This window comes from Wyeomyia smithii, chromosome 2 (genome assembly GCF_029784165.1).
Source record: "Wyeomyia smithii strain HCP4-BCI-WySm-NY-G18 chromosome 2, ASM2978416v1, whole genome shotgun sequence".
Taxonomy (NCBI): domain Eukaryota; kingdom Metazoa; phylum Arthropoda; class Insecta; order Diptera; family Culicidae; genus Wyeomyia; species Wyeomyia smithii.
This window is the reverse complement of record NC_073695.1, coordinates 16,705,987-16,733,858: the sequence shown is the minus strand read 5'-3', so window position 1 is coordinate 16,733,858 and position 27,872 is coordinate 16,705,987. Positions and strand designations below refer to the sequence as shown.

The 27,872-nt window shown below is 33.9% G+C and overlaps 1 protein-coding gene across 16 annotated transcripts in view; it reads right to left on the bottom strand.

The window, feature by feature from the left end:
- LOC129721468 (potassium voltage-gated channel subfamily H member 6) overlaps positions 1-27,872 on the bottom strand; it is a 371,920-nt gene that overhangs the window by 43,948 nt on the left and 300,100 nt on the right. For 15 of the 16 annotated variants that reach the window (XM_055674044.1, XM_055674053.1, XM_055674050.1 and 12 more), the window contains 2 exons: positions 20,944-20,964; positions 10,795-10,949 (listed from right to left, as the gene is read on the bottom strand). In XM_055674044.1, the coding sequence (XP_055530019.1) occupies positions 10,795-10,949; positions 20,944-20,964 (176 nt within the window). The remainder of the gene's footprint in view (positions 1-10,794; positions 10,950-20,943; positions 20,965-27,872) is intronic. The other variant, XM_055674048.1, reaches the window with a different exon arrangement.

The window sequence follows — 27,872 nt, the reverse complement described above, 5'->3', positions numbered from 1 at the left end:
CGTTTGTAAGCTTTTGAACCGATTTTGAATATTTATATTCAGTATGAATTCAAGGTAATTAAAGAACCTTTCAACAAAAAATATTATACTTTATTTTGAATAACAAAAACCATACAAAAATTATGATACAAACCGTTTTCGATGGTTTGAGACCCGGGAGATCCTATCGTTTGATTTTTTATATTACTCAGGAAATATTACATAAACTATCTAATTTTTACGGGAAAGGTATACGGTATACGTATACGTATTTTTAGGGTATACGACTAATTTTATGTTGGAGATTGAAATTTTTAATCTTTAATGCGCACCATAACCACCATGCGTCTCCATTGGAAAAAGTTACTGCAATACAAAATTATTAAACGATAGGTTCCTCTGGGTCTTGACCTTAAAAAATGACAAAATACGGTTTGTAGGGTAACCGCTCCTATATTCATCTCATCACGCTTTTTTTATCAATTTCTCGTCAAATTGTACCATATTTTCAACGTAAAACTTTCAGCCACTTGAGGAAATCGAGAAGCAACTTACTTACTTTCAAAAATTTGTAGAAATTTGATGTAAGTTGTTCAAATGAGAGAAATAAGATGAATATAGGTGCACCAAGCTGTTGAGATGAATAATGGAGCGATTACCCTATCATGATACTGCTGCGCAGTTGCTTTTTTTAATGGAGACGCATGGTGATTTGGTGATCGTTGAAGGTTAAAAAATCTATCCGCAAAATAAATAAATACATCTGCGTAAAAATTTGTTATTTTATAAGTTGAATTCCCTTAGAAATCAAAAACAAAAATCAAACAAAGTTTTCTGGGGCTCAAACTCTTCCGAACAATAAAAACGGTTTGTATCCTAATTTTCGCATAGTTGTTGTGATTTAATGTACAGTTCCACATTATCACTTAAAAGGTACCTACATTAATTACCTTCAATTTGATGTCAAAAGATTCAAAATTGGTTGAACGGCTCAAAAGTGTCAGCTTATTAAAAATTGAGCATTTTGAGAAGAGGTGATTTTTTGGGCAATTTCTTTAAAAAAATGTCACTCGAAGGACCAAACAAAAAAAAACCAGTTCTAAAATTTTTCGATTTTGAGTATGATCGGAGCAAAAAAATTTCGAATAGGTCTGTTTTCTTTAATTTCTGAATAAGGATACTAAAATAAAAAAAAGTATATTATATGAAGTAAATAAGTGAAACTAGAATTCAGAAAAAAACATGATAAAGAAAAATTGTGAATTTCGATTGCTTGCCTATTTACTTGATTTGTTATTATTTTGTTCGAATTTTTGAGTAAGTCCACCCCAAATACATGCATGAATGAAGAATTTTTTTATATGTTCCCATCATACTGTGGTTATATTTTCTGACTTTTCTCTCCAGTATTCCTAAAAAAATGTTAATGTGTATTATACTCTAATATCATATTGTTCCAAATTGCTGATAAGATTTCACAGCAAACTGTCTATGATTTCACGATATACAGTACATTAAGATGAGTTATAACTATTTTAAAAACACCTTTCCGCAACAGGTTATCATCCAACACATCCGAATTTAGGTTGTTCAGAAAATTCAGGACGTTGATTTTTTTTTGTTCATAGTCCCAATAAAATCTTACTGGTAGTTTTTTTTACTTAGTTCTTAGATAAGTACACAAGTGTGTGCGGTAATGGAAAAATGCCTTCCTGCTAATTCAAATCTAGTCTATTGAAAAACACGAGCTCACATAGTGTGAAACATAAATTTCAGTTTAAATCTGGATAATTTGTTACCCTTCCAAGTATTTTTCCATTATTTTTTCGATCCAATTCTAAACAAAAGCAATGCTCCGAAACTATTTAGGAGGGAGAAGATTGTTTTCAACATTATTCGTTTAGGTATACAATTAGTGGCTTCAGAGAATGTTTGATATTAAAGCCGTTATTTCAACAAAATTGCAACCAATGCACAGTGGTCCAGGAATGCAATCTAGCGGAACAAAATTAATAACTCCCGATCGTATTGGTTTTTTGAGACAGTGTTTTCGGCAATGTTCATGAAAATCATCAAGGAATATTTTTTGTATGAAAATATTTGTACTAAGCGTGTACTAAACTAGTACTAAATTTTTTTGTCTTCATTTTTTCAATTAAGAAGGACGGTTTCTTTTACAAAGTTGTTCATTAGCCAATAATATGAAACTCTTCCAAAGTCATGGTTATTTAAGAAGCCATAGTGTATGAGATGTTGATATTTTTGGACAAAATGGACAACAGCTTTTATTTTTATTTTTGACGTAGAGCTACGTTTTACTTTAGCATACCACACAGGAATGCAAACTGAGAAACTGGGACGAAATTTGTTCCTTTTCAAATGCTTATAGGTCGGTTGGTTTTCAACCGATTTTCTTCATTCTTGCAGCAATCGATTGGAAAATTACACGCATCTGCCCAAATGCCGAAAACTGTTGTTTGAATCTACGAACTATTGCACTATTGAAAATTGTCAAGCCTTGTTGAAATAGAAATAACGTCCTCTGATTGGTCGCTTGCTTGCTGTGTGTGTATGATATGGTATGATATGGTATGATGTGTGTATGGTATGATGTGTGTGTGTATGATATGATATAATGTGTGTGTGTCTGGATGATATGCTATGATGTGTATGTGTCTGTATGATATGGTATGATTTGTGTGTGTGTGTGCTGTGTATGGTTTTTAACTCGGCACGTTCTGCTAACTGCTGAATCCGGTTCACGAAATTCACAACCCTTCATTAGTAGACATTATAACTCATTACCCAAGTAAAACTATTGGTTTTATCAAAGTTTCATAGCGCTCAATACAGCCAAAAAAGCGCTATGAAACTTTGATAAAACCAGTTGTGTTACTAGGGTAATGAAACACTCAATGCATTTGTTAATAGTGTACGTAGTTCTACGTCATTTATGCGGTCGTGTCTTGGATACAACCTCCTACTTTTTTATTTTTTTAAGTGTACTAACGAACTCTATGAGTTTCTAACTATAAATTTTTCAAACTTTGAACTTTGCCACAGAAATAGGATGCCTATGGCCTGTAGTTCTTGAGATATCTACAAAAAACAAAAATCTCGATGATTTTTTATTAAATGTCATATTTCTATTAGCGCACAGAAGCGCAACCTGAAACTCTCAGGGCTGAAAGAATAATTAACTAGGTGTCTGTAGACAAAATATGACTTTCTAATCATAAATCCTTTTAACTTTGATCTTTGCCGCAGAATTAGGATGGCAATGGCATGTACTTTTTGAGATATTCAAAAAAAAAAACGAAATTTTCTGATTTTCTTCAAAATGTCATATCTCTATTAGCGCACAATTTTTTTTGGAGATATGACATTTTGAAGAAAATAAAAAAAATCGTTTGTTTTAATATCTCAAAAAGTACATGTCATAGCCATCCTAATGTTGCGGCAAAGATCAAAGTTTAAAGCATGTATGATTAGAAACTCATAAGGTTTGTTGTACACTCATTAAGGTTTGTTGTACACTTAGAAAAAAAAATTAAATGAAAATAACACTTTTTTGTCCATTTTGTTAAAAAAAATCAATATCTCATACACGAAGCCTTCTTGAATAGTTGTGACTTTGGAAGACTTTCATATTATTGGCTAATGAACAACTTTGTAAAAGAAAAAAAAAAGAAAAAAAAATTAGTACTAATTTAGTACACGTTTAGTACAAATATTTTCATACAAAAATATTTCTTGATTATTCTTATAAACATTGCCGAAATCACTATCTCAAAAAACCAACACGATCGGGAGTTATTTATTTTGTTCCGCTAGATTGCATTCCTGGACCACTGTGCAATGGTTAGAAGGGATTAACCTCAACAAATCTTCAACTGTTAACAAGGACATTCAAATTATTATTTGGCCTTTCTAACAAAATATACACTGTAAAAAAAAAACTTTTTTTTCGCCCGAAAAAAAATAATAAAACTTAATATCTTAGAAAGCTTATTTTGTCACTTGTTTTTATAAAAAATATAAAATATTAGCTAAACATTTATAAGTTGTCTGATCACGTAAAAATGAGAAACAGAAAAGTTTGAGGAAGAAATAAAATTGAAGTATGTTTGATTTATATAATGTCTTCAGCGAAGTTGTTTATATCTCAAAATAAAACCCCCTTTTAGGAATCTGAATTTTTTAAGCAGACTAAAAATAAAAAAAGGAAAAAAAATTGTTAAAAAAATTGTTCCAAATTTTTATACAGTGTATGCATATTAATATAATAGAATATTTATCTACAACTTTGCCGAAGACAATATTGATCAAACAAACCGTCTCCGGTCTAAAAATATTATTCCAGTCATACCTGGATATAAGGCAACTTCAGTTTTTATTTTCGTTTCATTATCGAAGCAAAAAATATTCTTTTAAATTTATGCTAGAATGTTAATGATTACTCAAAGATACGCGAAAACCTGTTTACCATAACCTTTCAGTATTTTTAAACTATTCTTATGCCCATTTAGGGCAATTTTCAACAAGCATTTTTTTTTAATTGATGCTAGACTGTTGAAGGTTACTCAAAGATGCGCGAAAACTTATTTCACATCACCCATCAGTATTTTTGAACCTTTCTTATGCCCATTTAGAGAAAATTTTAACAAGCAAAAATTTTTTTTTTCAAAGTTGATACAAGACTGTGAATGGATGCGTGAAAACCTTTTTCCCCTCACCTATTAGTATTTTTAAACCTTTCTTATGCCAATTAAGGACAATTTTCGCATTGGTTTCATTGGTTTCAAAACTTACTACAAACATTTTTTTGAAGCAATTTATATCCCAAAAACAGTTGCTGTATCATTTATTTTCAACTTCAATACATCTTAAAAAGTTACGTTATATCGAGGTAAAAGTTACGTTATATCAAGTTACGTTATATCGAGGTTGCCTTATATTGAGGTTGCCTTATATCGAGGTATGACTGTATCATTATTAGGCATTCGCGAGTGTCTATAAATGACAAAAATATTTTTAAAGCCAAAACGGTTTATTTGATCGGTATAGTATCTTTGGCGAAGTTGTAGACAATAGTAATAATAATTTGTAAAAAGAAAACTGCACTACCAAATAAATGAAAGAAAAAAAATTCTTTTTTCAAATAAATTAAATAAATAAATTAATATTTTTCTGTCATTGTTTTAGATAAAGCAAGCAGTTTTTGCAGAAAAAAGTCAGATTTTCAGATAGTGTTTTTTATATTTAATTCATAATTATATTTTTGTGTTTTTTTTAACTTGTTTTGTCTTTCTGGTAGAAAAAAATTACTGTCTACATCTTTGCCGAAGACAATATACCAACCAAGCAAACATTCCACAGTGAACCAATAAGGCAAAAAGTAGAACTTTATTCCATAGCGCCTTTTACTTTCAGCCTAGCTTAAAAGTGTCTTCGAAACAATTTTTTGTATGAATGACCCGCATAACCGAAAATTGTCAAAAAGTATTAAAAAATTATTATACTAAAAATAAAAAAAAATACTTTTTCGTTTTAAGAGATAGAAGAATAGTTTATTCAGCAAAGTTGTAGAAGATTCAAAAATATGAAACTTTGTTGAACAAATAAAAACTCTTTATTCTTTCGATACAAAGTTATGAAGTATATTACATGGCACTTACTTAAAAGTTAGTGTTTTGTACTCAACTTTTGTTAGTTGCATTTTACACGAAAGAATTGTTCAGAGGAATTGTTAGGGCACATAAAACACACATTTTTGCCAAAGGTCTTATATTTCCAGGACTTTTCCTTACCAAGTTATATCATATTTTAGCTATTTTTTTCGATAACTTCAAGAACGTATAGGTTAAAAAGGGACAAGTGGAAAACTCCTTTAGGTTCCATTTGTCCCAGTCCACCCATATTAGAGTACGGCGAGCCTATGTTACAGTAGGTTTCCATTCATCAAATATACTAACTTTTTTGTATTAAGATAGAGGAATGATTAATTCGGCAAAGTTTTAGAATGTGCAAAATATGAATCTTTTTTGAACAAACAAAATTCCTATCTTCATTGGGTACAGAGTTACAGAGAATGTTCTATGAAAGTTACTTAAAAGTTAGTTTTTTGTACTTAACTTTTGTTAGTTACATTTTACAAGAAAACGTTGTTTTAAAGAAGCATTTGGGCATACAAAACACACGTTTTTGTTGAAGACCACACATCTCCAGGACTTTTTCTTACGAAGTTATAGCACATTTCAGCATATTTTTTCGATTACTTTGACAACGTATAGAATAAAGATTAGGTGGATTGGGACAGATGGAACTTATAACAGTTCTGAGCACTACAGCTAAAACTGCGAGAAAAAGCATCAACATTATGATTCTACTTGCCCCTTTTTACTTTATACGTTCTTAAAGTTATCGAAAAAATAAGCTAAAACATGCTATAACTCTGTAAGAAAAAGTCCTGGAGATGTGTGGCCTTTTACAAAAACATGTGTTTGTATGCCCAAATGCTTTTTTAGAACAACGTTTTCTTGTAAAATGTAGCTAACGGAAGTTAAGTACAAAAAAACTAACTTTTAAGTAACTTTCATAGAATATACTCTGTAACTCTGTATCCAATGAAGATAGGAATTTCGTTTGTTCAGCAGAGATTCATATTTTTGCACGTTCTAAAACTTTGCCAAATTAACCATTACTCTATCTCTTAACACAAAACAGTTAGTATTTTGGATATATGAAAACCTACTGTAACATATGCTCGCCGTACTTAATTATGGGTGGATTGCGACAAATGGAACCTTAAGGAGTTCTTCAGCTTAACTTCAAAATAAAGTATTGACATCATGATTTCACTTCCCCTTTTTCAACCTATACGTTTTTGACATTATCGAAAAAATAAGGTAAAATATGATATAACTTGGTAAGTAAAAGTCCTGGAGATATAAGACCTTTGGCAAAAATGTGTGTTTTATGTGCCTTAACAATTCCTCTGAACAATATTTTCGTGTAAAATGCAACTAACAAAAGTTAAGTACAAAAAACTAACTTTTAAGTAAGTTCCATGTAATATACTTTATAACTTTGTACCGAAAGAAGATAGAGTTTTCATTTGTTTAACAAAGTTTCATATTTTTGAATCTTCTACAACTTTGCTCAATAAACTATTCTTCTATCTCTTAACGCAAAAAAGTTAGTTTTTTTATTTTAAGTATAATATACTTTTCATACTTTTTAACAATTCGCGGTTATGCGGGTCATTCATACAAAAAATTGTTCCGAAGACACTTTCAAGCTAGGATGAAGGTAAAATGCGCTATGGAATTAAGTTCCATATTTTGCTTTATTGGACCCACTGTGCATTCTGGTCTTAAATTTTTTCCTGTTTCTTTCGGAAAATTTTCTCTTAATTTTATCTACTTCTTCATTAATCAGACAGCCATCAATGTTTAGTTAATCTTCTGCTGTTTCCATATTATCTAGATGAACTCTTTGAGTTAGTTCGCATAATTATTTTTATTTGGTTTGTTGAAAAAAAAAGGTAGTGTATATTTTTTTCGGAAAGAAAAAATTGTTATCTAAAACTTTGCCGAAGACATCACATCGACCAAACAAACCTTTCAGGTTTTTAAAATATTTGTAATCATCAATACCGTTTTTACATAAACCCTTTTCACAAATTAGTCGTAATTCATGAATAAAAACCCAATAGCGCAAAATGACAAATGACATGTCTTTGCAAAAGTTTCAGCCAGATCGAAAATGGTCGCTTAGAATGGTTGCCCTTTGTTTATGGAATTGCACTTAGGCAGAAAAAATGCCTATTATAATCTATTTGGATTACCTGGAAGAATTGTGTAGATCTCATACAGAACTAGTGCAACATAATTCGTAATAGAGATCATACTCCACAATTTTTCTTTTATTTTTTGACGTAGAATTACGTCGTACGGTAACATTCGATGAATATTTTCACGAATATTACCCATTTTAAAATATTTAAATAAAAACCAGTCAGTTTCCGACCGATTTCCTTTATACTCATATCAATCGATTGAAAAACGAGCTATGCTCCAGCCAAATGCTGAAAATTGCAGTTTGATTATTTGAACTTTCGTACTTTTGAAAATCGTCGAGCTTTGTTGAAACGCAGATTGCCTCTGATTAATGGTTGCTTGATGCTTGCTTTTCCTAACACGCTGTCCACCGCGTATTATGCCTAGTTAACTGAGAATGCACTAACTGAGCTATATAAGAGCTTGCTTCTGCTCAAATCAATCGGTTTACTAGTGGATGGCCACAAGTGCGGTCCTAACTAAGTAGCAGAAGTAGCGACAGTGGCAATATATCCGACCGCTGTTGCAAGAGGTTGTTTCACTGGATCGACCAGCAGCGCTGCAGCAGGTGGCGATTTCGAACATATCGCTACCTTCCAGAGCGGACGGACCAACAGAGTAAACAGCACTTTTCACAGCACTAGTTATTGGATCTCCTTTCTGTGTGGGAAGCACCGTCGACACATAGGCATGTCCCTGGTTTTGTGAAAACTAAAACCAACCGTTTATAAGGAATGATCATATATTATTAATTGAAGTGGTAAAAATGAGTTTTCCACATCTGAGTCTTACAGTAATCGTGTGTTTACTATCAAGAAACGGAGTGATATTTACTGCTACTGTTTAGAACTGTAAGCAACAATACAATAACCTCGAGTGGTTTGCAGTAATTTTACAAAACGTATAATGACCAAACTGCACCAAAATTCCCATATCGTCGTTTTCGTTCGAAACTTACACAATGTTATGAGTAGTTTCGAGAAAAACGGGTAATTTTCGGACTAGCGAAGTCTAAATCTGGATTTACTTCAGATAAACACGTAGTGTTTAAATTGGTTACCTTGTGTGTTCGTCTTATTTTTATAACCTTTTGATAACAGGGTGCGCCGGTGAGTTACGCATACTCAATTTTAACAGGGCCAGTATGGAAATGAACGATTATGGTACAAGAACAGCGCGTTGGATTAGTATCATGCTCTTAGTGACAAATTTTTTACATTGTAATGTGTAGCTAGAAAAAAAAAAAAAATATTCAAAACAAGGTTCAACACTCAAACTTTCATAATTTTTTTGTTTTTCATTTTACCATCCCCAAATTTTGACAGATAGTAGTACATATTGTCATCTTTAATGTGTAAAAAAATAGATTTTTTAAAAAATAGAGTTTTTGAGATATTTAAAATTTGTGACAATTTGGAAAAATTGGAAAAAAAATTGTTTTCCAGTGTCCAATTGTTTTCTAGAACCGCAATTTTATTACCTACAATTTTGCAGAAGACACCATTTTAACCAAACAAGCCGTTTTTCTGATAAAGAATAATTCATCTATCTGTCAACATTTCGAATAGGCCTTTTTGAAACAGCAGTCGCGAGTCTACTTGAAGAACTGATATCATAAAGAGACCTTTCCATCAAAAAAGACATCGTTTGGGTAAAGAAAAAGTTTTGACGGAAAATCACTTTTAAAAAAATTCTCTGAAGACGCAGAATTTCTTGAAAAAAAAAAGCACGATAAAGAATAACGTTTTTCTCTGCTAAATGATGATTCGCACTATGGGGCATTAGAAAATATTAGTTTTGGAGTATTACTTTTGAGGTATTTTAGATCAACCGAATGTTTCGTGTTGAATTCGAATAACGAAATTCATCGCTGTTGAGCTCAATATGTTGAACTGTGCTCGAAAATCAAATTGATTTTTGTTGAACCTAAGTTTCCTACCAATGCTGATTTTTGAGACTTCCATTACAGATAACATCATACTAAATTACATTAGAATCAATGGTCGCCATGTGAAATATCAGGTGAGTTTTAGTGTAACAGTATCAGAATCAAGTAGCTATTCGAACTTTTCAAAGTGTTAAGAAAACTCCAGGAAGTTTTGATTTGTTCGGTTTGGTGTACTTCCAAAAAAAATTTTTGGTTCCGAACTGCATATGCTTAACGATTTATTTGTACAAGCTGCTAAAAATTTGCATTTCTGAGTAGTTTTGTTCTGTAGATAAGTTGTTACGACCTAGATATAGGTAGAATTTTTGATATATTTTTACCCCACAAGAAAAAAAAACTAGCAAACAATACTGAAGAAGCGGTGCGTCAACCGAGTTCGATTTTTCCTTAGTTTTTTTTTTCATGGCAAGCGATAAAATCGATTCCTAGATTGACGCTCGTCTCCGTACTTGGACTATTGCTATCAAAATGATTTTAGCACGACACTATAAAACAAAACCATAATATAATGAGGAATTGTCAATCTCTGCCGCTACGAATGACCTGATTCGCAAACAAACTAACAAACAATCAAACAAACATAGTTTCGTACGAAGCTTGTATGAGTATTGGTGAGGTCTTTTTGTCTGTTTAGCTGCGGTTGTATGTGTGTGTGAGAGAGAGTGAGTGTAATGTGATTGCGCACGCGAGCTGGAGTGAACACTGGGATGTCTACTCAACCAGTGCCATTTAGCATCTACGGGAGTGAGAGTGAGAGAGTGAGAAATCGAGTTGGTTCAAAACACACTACAAGAACAAGGAATTCTTGCGCTCATCTCGCAGAGCTAAACGAAAACTTGTGCTGGGCGCATTTTTCCCGAACCAAAAATAATGTGTTTTTTCAACAAAGAGTGTGAGCGAGTGAGTGAGTGAGTGAGTGTTGTCTTGAGTGAGCGATTTGTGAGTGTGTGCCGTATCGTTTGTTTTTGTTTGTATCTGTTACAGTTGTTATTATTTCACACTAAATTTGATTGGATCGATGCGTACCAAATACAAGCCAGCCAGTGAGCGATTAGTGCAAAGGTAGCCATCAGTAATACTAAAACAGCAGCGCCATATTCCGAATAGCGATCGATCTTTCTTGCCACTCGCACTAGACGCAATAGACGTGCCGTTTTCAATAAACCAATTAGAGTCGTTGTCTGTAAAGGAGAAGAAAGAGAGAGAGAAAGAAAAGAACAAAATGGTTTCCATAAAGCGGAAACGGAGATAAAGAGAGAAAGAGAAGGAAAATGGAGAAAAAACAGGAAATGTGATAAAAGGCAAAATACGGTTCAAAAGGCGTTTTTAGCACCGGGAATGGGAGCTAGATCCTGTGTTTTCTTTTTTGCTTTTTTTTGTTCAATTCTACCCTTACATACTTTTGGCTTCTCGTCGATCGTTGGAGTAAAAGGGAAAAGATAAATTAGACAATAGTGAAATCCAAACTAGGAGAAAACAAAATCATAACAACGCTAAAGGTAAAGCAATACAGTTTGGCTGCTAAGAATTTAATTAAACCTAAAGCTACCGAAACAATGTATACTAATAACGTTCTCTTGAGGAACTTCGCTAATCAGCTCGCTATGGAAGCCTTATTCATTTAATTAAATACTTTCGGAAAACATCTCTCTAGAGTGTAGTAAACAGAAAAGAAGAAAACACTCGCTTCGCTTTGCAACCATAAAACTAGAACACCTAAGATAGTCACCGGATTAAGCCTTCGAGAAGAAAGCGATCCAAATACGAATGGGTCCGACCGGGGTCGCAAATTCTTCTGGTATTCTATTCGAGCCTCTTTAGCGTGTGAAATACGTACGTGTCTACAACCTGCCGGTAAAACGTGTGATTCACTGGTGTGGTGAAAGCTCAACAAAAGGCTCGAAACGAGTGTGCGGAGCAGTAAAATACCCTTGCCAGTGGTGCTATAACTGAGAACATGAACGGGGAAAATCACCTTGATGAAAGACCTTTGTTTGCCAGGGGCCAAACGCAAGTTGGCTTGAAACTGCCGGGCTCAACTTGTGAGTAGCTCCTACGGACACGGTGGAAAAAAGGTTTGCAAATTTGGCACCAATCTGCAAGCGTTAGTTCAACCGTGGAAGGCAGGACTGTGTCCCGCCGGTCATGAATCGGCCTGGGCGGCACGACAGGCTGTCTTCCAACAAGATTTGCAGTAGTAGCGGCAAGCTCTGGCGTGTGATTTGCGGTTCAAAAGAGTGGTTTTAAAGTATTTGGAGGAGATGATTGTTGGCAGTGGTATGTACATCGGCACAGTCCGACAGTGAGAACCTTGGACTTCATTTTATTCCGACGAAGGATACTTGCATAGTTCTGTCAATACTTACGTTCGCTAGGGTAACTGGAATCACCAATCTTTCGCTGCGAAAGGTTAGTTTTGTTTGTGTACAGGTAATATAATCATACTTATGGTGTCATCAGAGTTGTGATTAATTAATATTAAAACGCGAAATAGGCAACAAGCTTTTTGTATGATGAAGCAAGAGAAAGAAGAAAGATTGTAGATTACATGTTGTCATATTGCTAATGGCTTACTGGCTCATAAGAAATATGCGACGCTACTGTATTAGCAGGTTTCAAAAAATATAATCTGTATGTAAATAAGCTCAGTTTTTTATCCAACAGAGGCAAAGCATCATTATTCGTATTAAAAGTAAGCAACCTTATTCTAACTCAGCCAAAACAGAAAATAGATTTTTTCACGCAGAAAATTGAATTCTCAGAGATAATGAATGACGCCTTTTAATTCTACATCTGCTGAGATCACGTTTTTGTTATTAATACTGCTTATATTATCCCCAGAAAAGCCAGTATAGTTTGAAAGGAGAAAAATATTTTGACTAGAGTATAGTGTTACTGCGTTTTTTAAATCTGTTCCTGGGAGTCGAATCAGCACAAAAAAAGTACACAGTAACGTTTAAAAAAAATTAGAATGCTTTTAACAAACACTTAGACGAAATGCTATATGGAACTTCAACAAATTCGATAACATTTCAACGCAAAAATGTTGAATGTTCAATCAGGATATTGAAAAATTTTAAAATGTGTTTGCTAGTTTTAAAACTATTAATACTTCTGGATCATTCCATCACAAGTGAGCACACTTAATGTCAACAACGTCCTCAAATTTGGCCTAAACTTAAGCGGTTTGTTAATGTAAGGTCACTATTCAAAAATCCCTATTATAGTATCGATCACGCCGTGGGACCCTCATTTTTTTATTAAAATAGTCATTTTTTGCCTAAAATAGCATTTTCTTTTAATTATGACTACATATGCATAATGTCTAGAAATAAGATACAATATATTTGAAGAAAATTTTTCAATTTAGAATAAATATCATTAACGAATCAGGCAATGTTTCCAGATATGCTCTCTTTCTGCATTTAAAAAATTGAATTGCTCTTTTCAGCAATTGAGTGTGTTTTGATTTTAAATTTGTCAATTTTATCGTGTCTCTGAGAAAATTTCACACGAAAAACACTTAACACCCAGAGGAACTATAAGCGAAACTCGAGTTACAGCATTTTAAGGAAATAAAGCCAAATTTACTCTAATATGCTTCAAATTTTGTTTCTTTGTTTTATAAGTATGTATTTCTGTTTTGATTCTGGATATTCTGGATGATACAATTTGAAGGAAATTGGCCAAGTAATTCAGAAAGTATATGAATTTTGACTGAAAGTGTTGCTAGTTGCTTGGATATTTCAAAAAAAGATTTTTTTTATTTGGAATTTTCAAGTTCTAACTCTCAAAGAAAGGTTCTTTTATTGGTGGAGTTTTCTCTGGGTTTTTCTCGTTTATGAAATAAATGTATTTTTTTTAATTTACCACAGATTTTAATAATATATTGAGTTGAAGACACCAAGAACATTAATATTCATCAAGCATAGAACAGCGATTGACAACACTGCCTCTGAACAAAAAAATTGTGTTTGCAAACATATTCTAATTCATTTAAATTTTAAGAATTTTTGGAAATATAATCAAAAGAAAATTAGAAAAGATTACCTTAGCTGAGAAACTTGAAATTCTCTGCTGTCAGCAAACTGTATCTTGTGTAAATATGATTATGTAGTGGGTGCTTTCTTTGGGAAATTGCAAATTTGAAGGATTAGGCCCATTTCTTGAGATAGCATCAAGGGAAAAAAAATTCTTCGCGATGGTGAGGTTAGAACTCAAAAGTTTATAATTAACAAAAAAATGTTTTTTTTTCATCCAAGGCATCTGGCGACACTTCCGGTTCTAATTTATATATTCTCAAGCTCTTTGGCTAATTTACTTCAAATTGCATTATCCAGAAGGTCTAATATCCAATGAGAGATATTAGCAAAAAAGGAATCGCAATTGTAAGCAAATCAGAATGAATTTGACTTTATTTCTTTTAAATGATGTAACTCGCGTTTTGGTCATGATTCAACGGAATCATAAGCGTATGCCGTGTAAATTTTCTCAAAAACACGATGAATTTCGAATTTGAAATCAGTATATAATCATTTGCCGAGAGAAGCAATTTAATTTGTCAAATGCAAAAATACTATATCTGGCAACACTGCCGCTCGAAGTAGATTTTTCGAATTTCTTAAAAAATATTCTTTCAAATGTATTTTCTAGGAAGTCCACTGATGTAATATTCGGATATCTTCGGTAATATGTAAAAAAATAATGAAGAAATAATTGATTAAAACCAGAGAAAATTTGATTTTGCTCGTTGAAAATATTGTAACTCGAACTTGGTTCATAATGCAAATTTAATTCTCTCTAAAAATAATGTATGTTTATCACCCAGTATTATGTATTTCTAGCCATAATTAAAAAAAAAAAAAGGTTTTTGATGGGAAATGGTACTTTCAATATAACGTGATAAGAGGGATCCCCGGAGCGAGGGGTGACCCAATCGGCAAAGTGGTTGATACGTTTGTACTTTCTTTTGCACACTTGAGATGGCACGACCTTTTTGGTGTTTTTACCCTGTGTTGCGATTTTTGTCATTTTTAATATTTTGAACATTTTTGACATTATTAAATTTTTCGATATATTTGACGTTTACGATATTTTTGTGATTTTTGACATTTGCAACATTCTATAGAGTTTTGATATTTTTAACTTTTTTTTGTGATTTTTGACATTTATCGACACTTTTGTAATAATTGATGCGTTGATTTTTTTTGCCAATTTTGACTTTTTGACATGCATGACATTTTTGAAATTTTCGATATTTTCGACTTTATTGACATATTGACATTGAAATTTTGACGTTTTTATCCTTTTTGACAGTTTTTGACGTTTTAACTTTTTTGAAAATTTTTAACAATTTTGACTTATTTACATTGTTGATAAATCTGATAATTTTGACAATTTTGACATTGTTTACATTTTTTCATTTTTGACAGTTTTCGACATTGTTTTACATTTTTTTCATTTTTGACAGTTTTGACATTTTTTTCCGTGTTGGGTATTTTCGTCACTGCGACCAGTTTTCTAATAATTTGTGACATGACATTATTTTTTTTCACAATTTCAACAACTGATTTTTTTTTAATTTATAATTTTTTTTGTACATTTTTGACATTTTAGACATTTGAAATTGTAGTGATTTTAGACATTTTAGACTGTTTGGACATTTAGACTTTTTAGACATTTTAGACATTTTAGACATCTTAGTCATTTTAGACATTTTAGACATAATAGACATTTCAGATATTTCAAACATTTTAGACATTTTCGATATTTCAAACATTTTGAACATTTTAGACATTTTAAACATTTAAGACATATTAGACATTTAAGACATTTAAGACATTTCAGACATCTTAGACATTTTAGACATTTTAGACATTTTAGACATTTTAGACATTTCAGACATTTTAGGCATTTTAGACATTTTAGACATGTTAGACATTTTAGATATTTTAAACATTTTAGAAATTTCCGACATTTTTGATATTTCGAACATTCTAAACATTTTAGACATTTTACCCATTTTAGACATTAGAGACATTTTAGACATTTGAGACATTTTCGACATTTTCGACATTTTAGACACTTTCGGCATTTTAGACATTGAATACATTTTAGAAATTTGAGAATTTTTTAACATTTTAGACATTGTCTATTAGACAAAAAATATCATTTTCGAGTCAGGCAATGTTTCCAGATATGCTCTCTTTTTGCAATTAAAAAATTGGATTGTTTTTTTCATCAATTGAGTGTGTTTTGATTTCAAATTTGTCAATTTTATCGTGTCCCTGAGAAAATTTCACTCGAAAAACACTTAACACCCAGAGGAACCATAAGCGAAACTCGAGTTACAGCATTTTAAGGAAATAAAGTCAAGTTTACTCTAATATGCTTAAAATTTTGTTCCTTTGTTTTATTAGTATGTAGAGTAATTTTAGACATTTAAAAAATTTCTGAATTTTTCAAAATTCTAGACATGTTAGACTTTAGACATATTAGACTTTAGACATTTTAGACATTTCAGACATATTAGACATTCTAGACATTAGACATTTTAGACATTTTGAACATTTTAGACATTTTAGATATTTCAGATATTTTAGACATTTTATACATTTTAGACATATTAAACTTTTAAGACATTTTAGACATTTGAGACATCTCAGACCTTTTAGACATTCTAGACGTTTAAGATATTTCAGACATTTTAGACATAATAGACATTTTAGACATTTTAAGCATTTTAGACATGTGCGACATTTTAGACATATGCGACATTTGAGACATTTTAGACACTTTCGGCATATTAGACATTTTAGAAATTTCAGAATTTTTTTAACATTTTAGACATATTAGACTTTTAGACAGTTTAGACATTTTAGACATTTAAGATATTTTTAATATTTTCGACAGTTTAGACATTTTAGACATTTTAGACATTTTAGACATTTTAGTAGTTTTAGACATTACAGACATTTTTGACAATTTTGACATTTTTGACATTGGGTGAAATAGAATCTTCTAAGCATGTGCCCTAACGGTAATTTTCTCGGAGTTATTTAACTTTAAAAAATCTTGTACACTCTTCCATAAAGTGGCTCTAACTTTGGGGTCATACCGCTTAGAGTAATTTTATTAATTTCATTTGAAAGCAGAGGAAATTTTCTACTGAATACATCTTGAACATGTCTAAATGAACGTATCATTCTGTAAAAAATTTCCAAAAAGTACTGCTTCAAAAGTTTCTTGATGCTTTCTCACAAAAATTTTTTTAGTTCAAATTCAAATGTTTTGACCGATCTACAGTTCGTTCTTTGACAACAACTCTCTATCTGCTTTGCTTTAGAGCAGTGTTGTTAGTCTCGCTCGTAAGCAGCATGCAACACCTCATGTGAACTTCTCGTTGCTGCCACTGTCACACACTGGATAATTCTCTATTCAAGCTATTACTCGTTCTTTTTCGCTTTCTTTCTTGCTCGTATTTGCTCCTGAGATCATATGCACATACTCCCGTGACGGGAGTCTCGTCTACTCTCGTGTGTACTCGTGTGTGTCTACTCCCCTACTCGCGAGAACGACCACCCGAAAACAATGGTTTCAAGATGCTTTGCGATGGTGGCAGAGGAACAAAAAAAATAGGGTATCGGAATACTCCGGCAGCGGTTTGCTTTGGCTGGTTTTGCATTAGACTGCTGTAAAAACTTATCGACGCACCCACTGTCGGCTGTCGGTGCATGAAGCAAAACTGGGTGGATGAAGAAAGCATTTTCGTTTTCGAGCGCAGTTTTTCAAGCACTCCTCCTAGTCCAACAATTTTAGTCGAGTACTCCTACTCGCTAACAGGAACTCGCGTACTCTTTCACAGTCGCTGAGTAGCAATACAAAAGAGTTTTTGCGTGTCGGTGCAATGCATGAAGAAAAAAGAGTATCTCGAAAGACTTGAGAAACGTAGCATATGTCTCGTACTCAAACATAAAGGAGGAGGAAGGGTTTGCTTCTCGTTTGCAACGCTGCTTTAGAGTTGGTGTCATAGAACGAACTGTAGAGCGGTCAAAAATGGTCAATTTAAGCTGAAAAAAAAACAGGAATGTAAACCACGTCTCGTTACAAACAGCACTACTTTCGAACATATTTGCTTCCAGAATGTTAATTTTTACATTAATTTAGACATCTAGAAGCTTTATCTAAGCTCTAGTAGAAAGTTTTCTCAGCTTGCAAAAGAAACTAATAGAATTGTTCGAAGTGATATGATCCCAAAGTTAGAGCGAGTTTATTGAAGAGTATCCAAGAAACTTCAAAGTGGAATAACTTCGAGTAGATTAACGTTAGGGATTATGCGTAGAAAAGTTTTTTCCATCAAATGTAGCCCTCTATCACTCCTCAGAATGTTCAGAATATTTGATATTTTTGGCAGTTTTGGAATGTGGAACGGATTTAAAAAGTGTTTCTATTTCTTTTAAAAGCATATTTGAAGTCCTGGAAATGTCCATGTTGACAACACTACTTCAACAAAACTGGCATGAATTTCTTGTTGTTTCTCATTTCTCTACTTGGTGTGTACAACTCCTTCATATAATGAAATACATATTTACTTCAAGTATGATTTAAAAATGACACGAAATAGTATTGATTTTGAATTGATAAAAATAAGCTTCAGTGCCGTTTTTCTTCGATTGGCGAATGCAGTTTACCTCCTATCACTTACGTAAAAGTATTGTCAGAATATGCATTGTCATTCGGTACGAACGATTATGACACCAAAGCATATGATTGTGGGCTTAGTAAAAAATGGGAAATATCAAAACTGGTTTCACTCTGAAACCTTAAACCCCGGTGAGCTTCATCGTTCCGACATACGCACAAAAATTTCCATTATCGGGTCCAGTAGAGTCAGCTGATCCTTGCGCTGCAAAAAAACTGGGTACGAACTGCAGCAGAAAAACTGAAACTTCATACTCTCAATTGCACTTCTAGAAAAAAAAAACTCTCGCTGCTTTCCTAGAACAAATCTGTAATATTATCGTTTCATTAAAAATGTGCTGTAACAACGGTCGAGATATAGGAAAAAGGACACAAAAAAGTTTATCTAAAAATAACAAACCGAACGCTAAAACCAAACCAAGGTACAGCACTAAGAAAAAAGAAAACCGAAAAACAGCAAAGCTCCTAACAGTAATTGCTTTATATGGGTGAGTTTTTGTGTAAAACATCGGGGTGGCAGTGAAATGTGAGAGCGTTCCGGGGGAGCTTTGCTTTGAGCCTTCTTCCCAGCAGCTCTCCCAGCTAGTCCACGGGGGCTGTCCTGGTTTGCAACCAAAGTATGCTTCTCTGCTTTGATGCCGACGGGTGTGTTGGTGGGTATTTGTGTGTGTTCGTGTGTAGGTTGCTTCAAGGGTGGCATGGGTGAGCGTGATCGCGTAATGTTGGATTTCGATTGGTTTGCCTAATAGATTTTAGATAGTTAGCAGGGATTATTTCCTATGGAGGCTTTGCGTTTCGATACTTTAATAATTTTAATTGCTTTTGCTCGTTTTACTTTTGTATTTAACGACGCACTTGGAGTTGCCTTTACGCGTTGCCCGTTTGTCTTGGAAAACTGAACGGAAACGAAAATTATACGAAATTATGCTAACGTGTCGGAAACGTAAAAGCTTTGGGGAATGGATTTTTTTGTTAATCCTCTTGGCAACAGTGTGGTTTTTTGATAGTTGTAGGTTTGTTCAATTACTATTATGCAAAAAATAAAATAAAACTATTCAGCGTTTTGAGGTAAAATAATCAAATGGATAGCTGCCGTCTGGTCGATTGACAGCGAATAAGAAGTACTTTGGAAATTGGTTATGTTTTTTTCTTTCTTCATATCTTCTCGTTTTAGTGTGCAGCGTCTTCTGGAGCAAAGGTAAGACAAAATGCAAGGTTGCTTGGAAATTGAAAGCTAGACGCCCGATTCTGGTACCGGCAGCCGGAAGCAGCAGCTTGTTTGAGCTTGGAAAAGTGTACCAAAATCGGTTTTGTGGCAAAATATTATTACCAACTAAGGGGATCGGAACTAAGGTTAAAACAGCAATCAAGCTAGATAAAGAGAACGAGCCACGAACGGGGATCCAAATGGTGGAAGTGTGAGTGTGTTTTTCTTCCAAATTATGTGTATGTGGACGCACGTGTCAAAAAAACTCAAAACATGTAAGCTTTATATTGGTACAAAAATTAAAACAGTTTAATTATTTCAGCTGTATCAAAATTTACATTTTGTGTCAAGCAGCGAGCCACCGGATTGGCCATAAATCTGGCAACACTGGATAGCTCACTGCTTGCGGTTTGACATGGTGACACGTTTGACTGCTAGCGTAGGTACGGTAAAAACATAAGCTAGCAAGATCCTCAATCATCAAAATTAAACCTAATTGATATTCAATCGTGTGAGAAATGTACATTGCACGCGCGACAATATTCCCACCACAAAAAAGACCTGATTTTGATTTGCGAACGTCGTACGACACGGTGATTCATTGTTAGTTTACACAGAGCAGCATGATTATATACATTTATGTGGACGACAAAACACGTGTAGCAAAACAAAAAACTAATAGAAATGGAACATTGGTCAGAAACAGTTATAGCTTGATTATTAATATATGTATAACGAAGTGACGAATATAAATATATATATTTATACGACACGCTGAAAAGACTAAGCTTTAGAGTTAAGCAGAAGCGACAACTGCAACCAAGTCATACCAAACAATGTTGGAGAGGAAAACAAAGCTTTAACAAAACTGGTAACTTTTCAACTGGATGATACAAAGTACAGTGTTGTAAAAGTAAAATTACGCGTAACACTCTGGCGGCTAGCTTAAGTAAAACTTTATGTTAAAGGTGGTTTAATTAAATTTGAATTCTTTAGTCAGCGCAAATGGTACAACCTTAAAACTAAAGAAGAAAGTAACCAGAATAGGGTTTTTTTCAAAGAATTAAACAAAAAACCAAACAACTGAAAATTGGAAACCTAGAACGAACGTTTTGCCAAAAGAGGAGGGACCTATTTGCATTGTTTTTAATTATTTTATCCACTGAATGAATATGGGATTTTTTTTTTCGATAAAAATGTGTAACTTTTGGATAGTGGAAAGAAAAAGGTGGCTTCAAAATGGTGAATTCGAGTGTAGAAGATAATACCTCATCTTTGTCCAAGCCAAGCTGAAAAATATATAGAAACACCGGCGTCATTTAGTAGACTTAAGGTAGTAGTGGTAGTAGTAGTAGTAGGGGTAGTAGTTTTAACTGGGTGTGTTGGTTGAAGCGAAACGAGAATTATACAAATGAAATAATAGAACAGTAGGTAATGTGGTAAAAAGTACGTTCCGCATAGGAAAAAAGTAGCTAAACGAGAGCAACACTTGCAGCTTATGCAGTGACAGGGGAGGATAAGGTGGTAATCATTTCTATGGTCTCTCTTGTGAAAAGCAATTCTCACTGTACCGGTATTTGTTCCTAAAATGCAGTGAAGGTGTCCGATGCATTTTGTTGGACGGTTGGCACGGTAGGATATAGAGATAGAGAAAGCGAGCAGTCGCATGGAAGCTGGACTGGTAAAAGGGTAATAAAGCCACAAATGGCCTCTGTTTTCCATAGCAAAGGATACAAGGTTTGAAGCTTCAAGCGGTTGGAAGAAATTTGTTTTGCAGTTTGGTTAGAAGAAAGCACTCAATATTAAAGGATTTCCTATTTCTGTACATTAAGAAACCGGTGTGAGTATTTTGGTTTGTGGGAACTATTGGATACGTATCTTATGCGGCATTCAACTAAACGATAACAAAGAAGAAGAAACTCATGGTTACATTTCTAATTATTTTAAACCTACTGACCCCAACAGGACGTCGAGTGTAATATTGCAAAATTGAAAAAGATTGGGATTTATGTGGGTTCTAGTTTTTTTTAGGCGAGTTAAAGTGAGAGGGTCTATTAATGGTAAGAATTACAGTCCTTTTTCGCAAATCTGGTATTAATAGCATGCTTCGCGTTTAGCCGCATTCTGCCAAAACTCATTTATATTTACATTTGTGAGTAAGATCCGTTACAAAAACGGCGTTAGACATCGTTTTTTAGTGTCTAAAAGATGTCTTCATTTAAATAACATTCACAGAATTCAGATGAGTAATGTTTAACCGCCATCTTGAAACTTGAAAACTCAAGAAAAACTCAGATTTCATAGTAATATCAGACAGCACATTTTTGTTTTTACAATCAATCCCGATTCTATACCCTTGTTGTCTGGTTGTTGGTTTTCAAAATGTCTCATTGTGTTTGAGGTTTTAAAGTATTTATATACCCAATATTCATACTTCTTAAATTCTTATTTTCAACAGACATTGTATATTGTACAATAATTCAATATTGTTGTATTAAAAATTCATCTCGATATTTTGATGATACACCGTTCGCCATCTTGAATCTCATATAGACATTTAAACTTTTTTCTAGTATTTTGTTGATGATTTAAAACGCCATGAATCGTTGATTTAGATTGTAAAATTGGAGGGAATTGAAATAAAAAAAAAACATTATTATTCATTGTATAGAATTTCAAAAGCTGCACAATTTTTGGAAAATTCAACTACACTAACATTTGAAAACGTCTGAAGTTTTAAGTCTCTTTTCTAAAAATCGATATTTCAAAGCACGAGACGAGAGAAGAGAAAAATTTTCAATGGAAAAGCTTTTTCATGTCTTTAAAACATTTTTAACATGAAACACTGTTGGACAATTTTGTTCGGGAAACTTTTGTTCCTTGGGAGTGACCACTCTGATTTGTTTAGAAGAGTTTTAGGTAACTAAATTGTCCATCTAAAAACTTATTTTTGAACAAATCTGAGATGACCTTGTTTTTTATGATTACATGTTTAAAAATCAATATTTTTCAGTGTTCTTTATCTGTTTGCAATGAAAATTCAGACAATTTTCTAAACGTCAACTCTGGACAACTTTTCTTCATCTCTTGTAAATCGACGTATGGAAAAACTTCAGGAAATGTTAGATGTTTAGGTCCCAGTCTCTTGTCTAGCATGTTTTATTTACTACACGGGAAATATGTAATACATTTTCTCACTACAACGTTACGTAACATTTGACGGGCCTTCATTAATCGATAAGATTTTTTTCATCAGCTGTATATAACTGAATTTTACAGGGTGGCAACATAGAAGTGATACACATAGTGCCCCTGGTTTATTTTCTGTCACAGCATGACAAACATTTGAGCATGTTTTGAAAGAGTGACGTTTTTACTGTTTATTCGGAATAAATACAGTCAGTTCTCAGTTTAGCTCTAAATAAAATGAAATGGATTCAAATAGAGAACAAATTGACTAACATCGAGATCAGGAGGAAGCTGTCACATCTAAATTTAAGCTGGTTATTCGTCTACAGGACCATCAAGCGTTTCAAGGATACAAACACGGTTGTTCCCAAGACGGACTTCAGCGGTCACCAAAGCAGCGAAGGAACGTTTCCGGCGAAATCCAGCCACGAAAAATGGCGTCTGAAATGAACATGAGCTAAACTTCCATGCAACATGTTATCAAAAAAGAAACCAGGAAATTTACGGATTAACTCGTAAGAATATTGCCGACAGGGTTGCTAGATCTCGGTTGCTACTGAAGACTCACGCAGGTCACAGTATTATCTTTTTGGACGAAAAGTTGTTCACTCTGGAGGCAACTTTGAACAAGCAAAATGATCGTGTTTATGGAGCATGTCTTCGTGACATACCAGCGGATAAAAGAGCAGTTGAGCGATATCAGAATCTGTCAGCTGTGGTGGTTTGGGGAGGTCCCTTGACAGGGGCGTGAAAATAAACAAGTCATACTACTTGCAACACGTTATCAAAGGCCACTTGCATCATTGCGCTGAAATGTTTTTTGGGAAAGACAGTTATTGCTTTCAACAGGATTCAGCACCAGCGCTGGTTTCCTGTTGACAAGAAGCAGAATTCACCTTGTTCCATCAGTTCATCTGAATGGCCTGCATCGTCACCGGATTAGAACCCTCTAGACTTCAGTATCTGGGGCTACATGCTAGAAAAGTTGGATGACGTTAGGCGTTTGAGTTTGGACACATTTAAAAAACGTTTGGTGAAGATTTAGGATGAAATGCTGAACGAAGTTGTGCGTGCGGCTTGCAATAACTTCGAAAAGCGCTATCAAACACAAAAGTGATAGATTTGAACTCAACTAAGTACATTGTAATTTGAATACTTTAAAATGTTATTCCGAATCGATTTCGGATCGATTCCGAAGAGAAATAAAAACTGGTTTGAGTTTTATGACATGAATAAAAGACACCAAACCTTTGATTTATTTTCAGCTTGAGCCAAACATGTGTTGATTAACGGTCGACCAAAACGAAAAGAAGATTTCCGCAGGTGGAAGAGTTTTTCAGACTCAATAGTAATTTGTGAAAGGGCGTTTGCATTTTGGAATAGGTTTTACTACAAAAATTCACACCGTTGGATAACGTAATTCTATTCCCTTAACAAAGAAAAATATTCAAAGCATTGTAGCTCAGAGACCGTTGGTTGTATAGAATTACTGTCTGAGAATGAGTTGTAGAGAATTAATACTAACTTGTTGAGAAAATATACAAAACATAATTTGTGTTTAAAGTTATATTTTTTTAACTTAATTTTTCCTTCATTTCTTCATTCTGGAATTTTAATCAAAAGTTGCGTTATAAAATAAAATAAAAATGAAGGCTCTATTTAAAATCAAAATTCAGTGTTACTTTTCAATTTTTTTTAGTCTAAAAATTTGAATAAATTTCATTAACAAGGCATTATTGATTCTTAGACAGTTTTTCTGTACAATCGACGGTTTCTGAGCTGCTATGCTTTGAATAATTCTTTGAATGCTGACAGCACGACGTTTTCGACGTTCGGCGTGTGTGAATTGTCTGCTTAGTAAAAGTTTGCAGTGTTTTTTCACCAGTTATTTTGCTTAAAATAGAGTGTTTCGTGTGAGTAGTTATTGCAAGCTATGGGGGCGCTCGAATATACAACGATTTTAATGGATTCAGTAAGATAAGCACAAATTATTACTTCGAATTTGTGATGTGACTTGTAATCGTCGCATCTCGTTGTTTTGATTTTTTGACATGTTTTTTGGTTGTCACATTTTCGACCCGATCACAATGAACAATTGAACAAGCCTCTCATTCTCATTCGGTGTAATGTCATAGTCAACAACTGTATCCATGTTTATTTGGCTGAAACTAAAACTCACTTAGTTTGTTTACGAGCTCGCTCTGATTCGTTACCAATTTCGCTCACCTTATGAACACCTTCAGTCAGCTTGACTACCGACAGGCTCTCGATGACTTTGGACTACGTCTTTGTTTTCTATACTAGATTACACTTTGTGAAATTGAAAATGAAACTGGCAAATGTTGCGTCAGATTTCAAACGATTATAGCAAGCGAACGGCTTAGTGCATCTTAGTCATTTATATGTCGGTGGATAGACAAAATGTCTAACAAGTTTTTTGATTTAATGTTCAACATTGTTGCTTTACTGCTTAATGGTGGAAAAAGGTGAAAAGTTCCAAGGTCCAGCATTCTCATCAATTTCCCTCGTTATTGGCTCAATTTCCCTCGTTATTGGCTTGCAACAAAGTGTTTTGGCTTGTTTGTCTTTCTCTAAGCTGCGGGGCCACGCCCCTCATGGCAAAAATCTACTCTCAACTCGATACAAAAGACTGTGTGTAGAAAATTCAGCTTCAGTTTAGTTTGTTACACAATAGCGAGTGAAGTGCAGCTGTTAACGGTACGCGACATTGCGAAACGAGAGCTGCATACGAGTCAACTTCCAGGCACTGCGGAGCATGTTACCTTTATTTTGCATACGGCAGCAACAGTTACCATCGTTCGCTGCAGGATATTTTGCTGGCACAGCTACTGGAGGGCACAGCGGAGAGCAAATTTTATGCGCGGCCAACTAAATATTCAATACTACCGGTGGTGGTGCGATCATCAGCGCTCTATAGCACGAATTTCATACTGCAGATTATGGAATCGGTTCTTTTCAGAACTATAGATGCTTGAAGATAAGAATTACGAAAATTTTCACAACTACTACTAGGGTAAAATTTTCTTGTATTCATGCATCGTTAGTTTTACAATAACGACCGTCAAAAATAAACGGTAGTGTTGCCTATGAACAGTTTATCGCAGCATATAATATATACATTTAGTCCTACGTCACCATTTCATACAACCCCTAGGGCTATATACCTTGTAGTATTTTTGGCAATATTCTGTAATTCTGTAATACAGCTTCTGTGTTGCTTTTTTAGTTAAAAAATCGGTAAAATACAGAAAAATCTGTATATAAAGCATCCCTGGATGTGAGATCGTTTGGATGATCTATTCGGATGACTCTATGAGGTGAATGGTTGTAGAAGGGAGCGACACATCTGAGCAAGTGTTGTAATTTTATTGTAATACTCTATTTTAATTCATGTTTTCAGCCGCAGAAAACGGCATTATGTCTTTATTGTTACATTAATTCAATTGAATCAGGATCATATCACTTATCAAAGTGAATCCTGATCAAAAACCCACCCCGCTAACAAAAACTTCAATGGTCTATGTGGGGATGCAGATGTTATTGGTTATAAAAAATCGGGTCATTGAATGATGCACAGTGAGGAGGAATGACCACTCCCAGGCGTTGTTTCAAGTGAGTGGCTCGGACCCATCATGGAGTAGCAACCATTTATATATACAGTCAGAACTAAGCTATGCTAGGATACAATGCTTTGAATAAAATTTAAGCTACAATGCATACGCCCTTTTAGAAAATTGCTCTCTAGTTTGAAAAACTCCTTCACCTGCGGAAGATACTCAATTTGCTAACCCAAACCCAAGTGCAAAGTTTTAGTGGAATCAAAAATGGTCGAATGAATTTATGTGTATTTCCAGGTCATTTGGCGTGATTTTGCTCTTTCGTTTACCAGTGATCTGTATGGTACATTTTTTTTCAATTTATTGGTACCAACGTTTGAAAAGGTCTAAAGTCCCTCTTTTTACAACTTGTTACATCGAAATAAGTTGTCAATGTAAAACTTTTCCATATCTATGCAACATATTCAACAACTATTTTTCAAAGCACTAAACAACAAATATAAATAACTTTAATTTATATCTGAAAACCATATTTGAAAAATTTTTATATGACGTTGTTTTTAAATAATTTTTTTTTCAAAGAAATTTTCTTCAGTGTAGCCGCAAACTAGTCATTTCTCCTCAGAGACTCAGAGAATCACTAGCGTGTAGGAGAATACCTTTCACTGCGAAAACAGCCGTTCTCACACTGGCGGGAAAAGCGACACAGTTGCTTGATGAGAACAACGGATCATGTGTATCTGAGGAGCTCGCATTAAACATCGCGGTGGAATTTGAAATATTTCTCCAGCGGGATAATAAATTGGTGTGTGCTTTCTCACACGAAAGGAAATTACACAACAAAGCTCACTGCAGTGTTTTTACTGTGTGTCTTTTAAGCATATACCGAATGAGAGGAGCATCTAGGTAGGAAAGTAGATTGCGTTGTTGCGCCGCTCGTCACGCAAGTTTTGATCTTCGAATGCTATCGAATTTGTCTCAGCAGTGCGCACCGCGCTGTTCTTCCGTGTATTCGGTTTATTCGCGTTGAAAGAGATTTCGAAGGCTGTTCGCACCTACGTGAACTCTCGTATGTAATTGTCAAAATGTGCGTGATGACAAAAACAAAAATATTTCCCTCTTTCTTTTTCGCACGCAGAAACCAAACAAATATCAGCAACACCGTCAACGCCAATACTAACTAGAGTGATTCACCACTCTTGTTTCGATCAGCTGTGGTGTAAGCAGTAAATATAATATTTGTTCTGCGAGCGACAGAAATACAGCAGAAAGTAAAACAAAGTAGTGTGGTGATTATTTGCTCTGATCTTTCCCCATATTGAGGAGAATAACGAATCTGAATGTAGTGTCTGAAGCTTATTTTTTATTTCAATATTTTTAAATGTAAGTTCAGACAATTCTCTGAAAGTCATTCCTTGACAGCTTTTCCT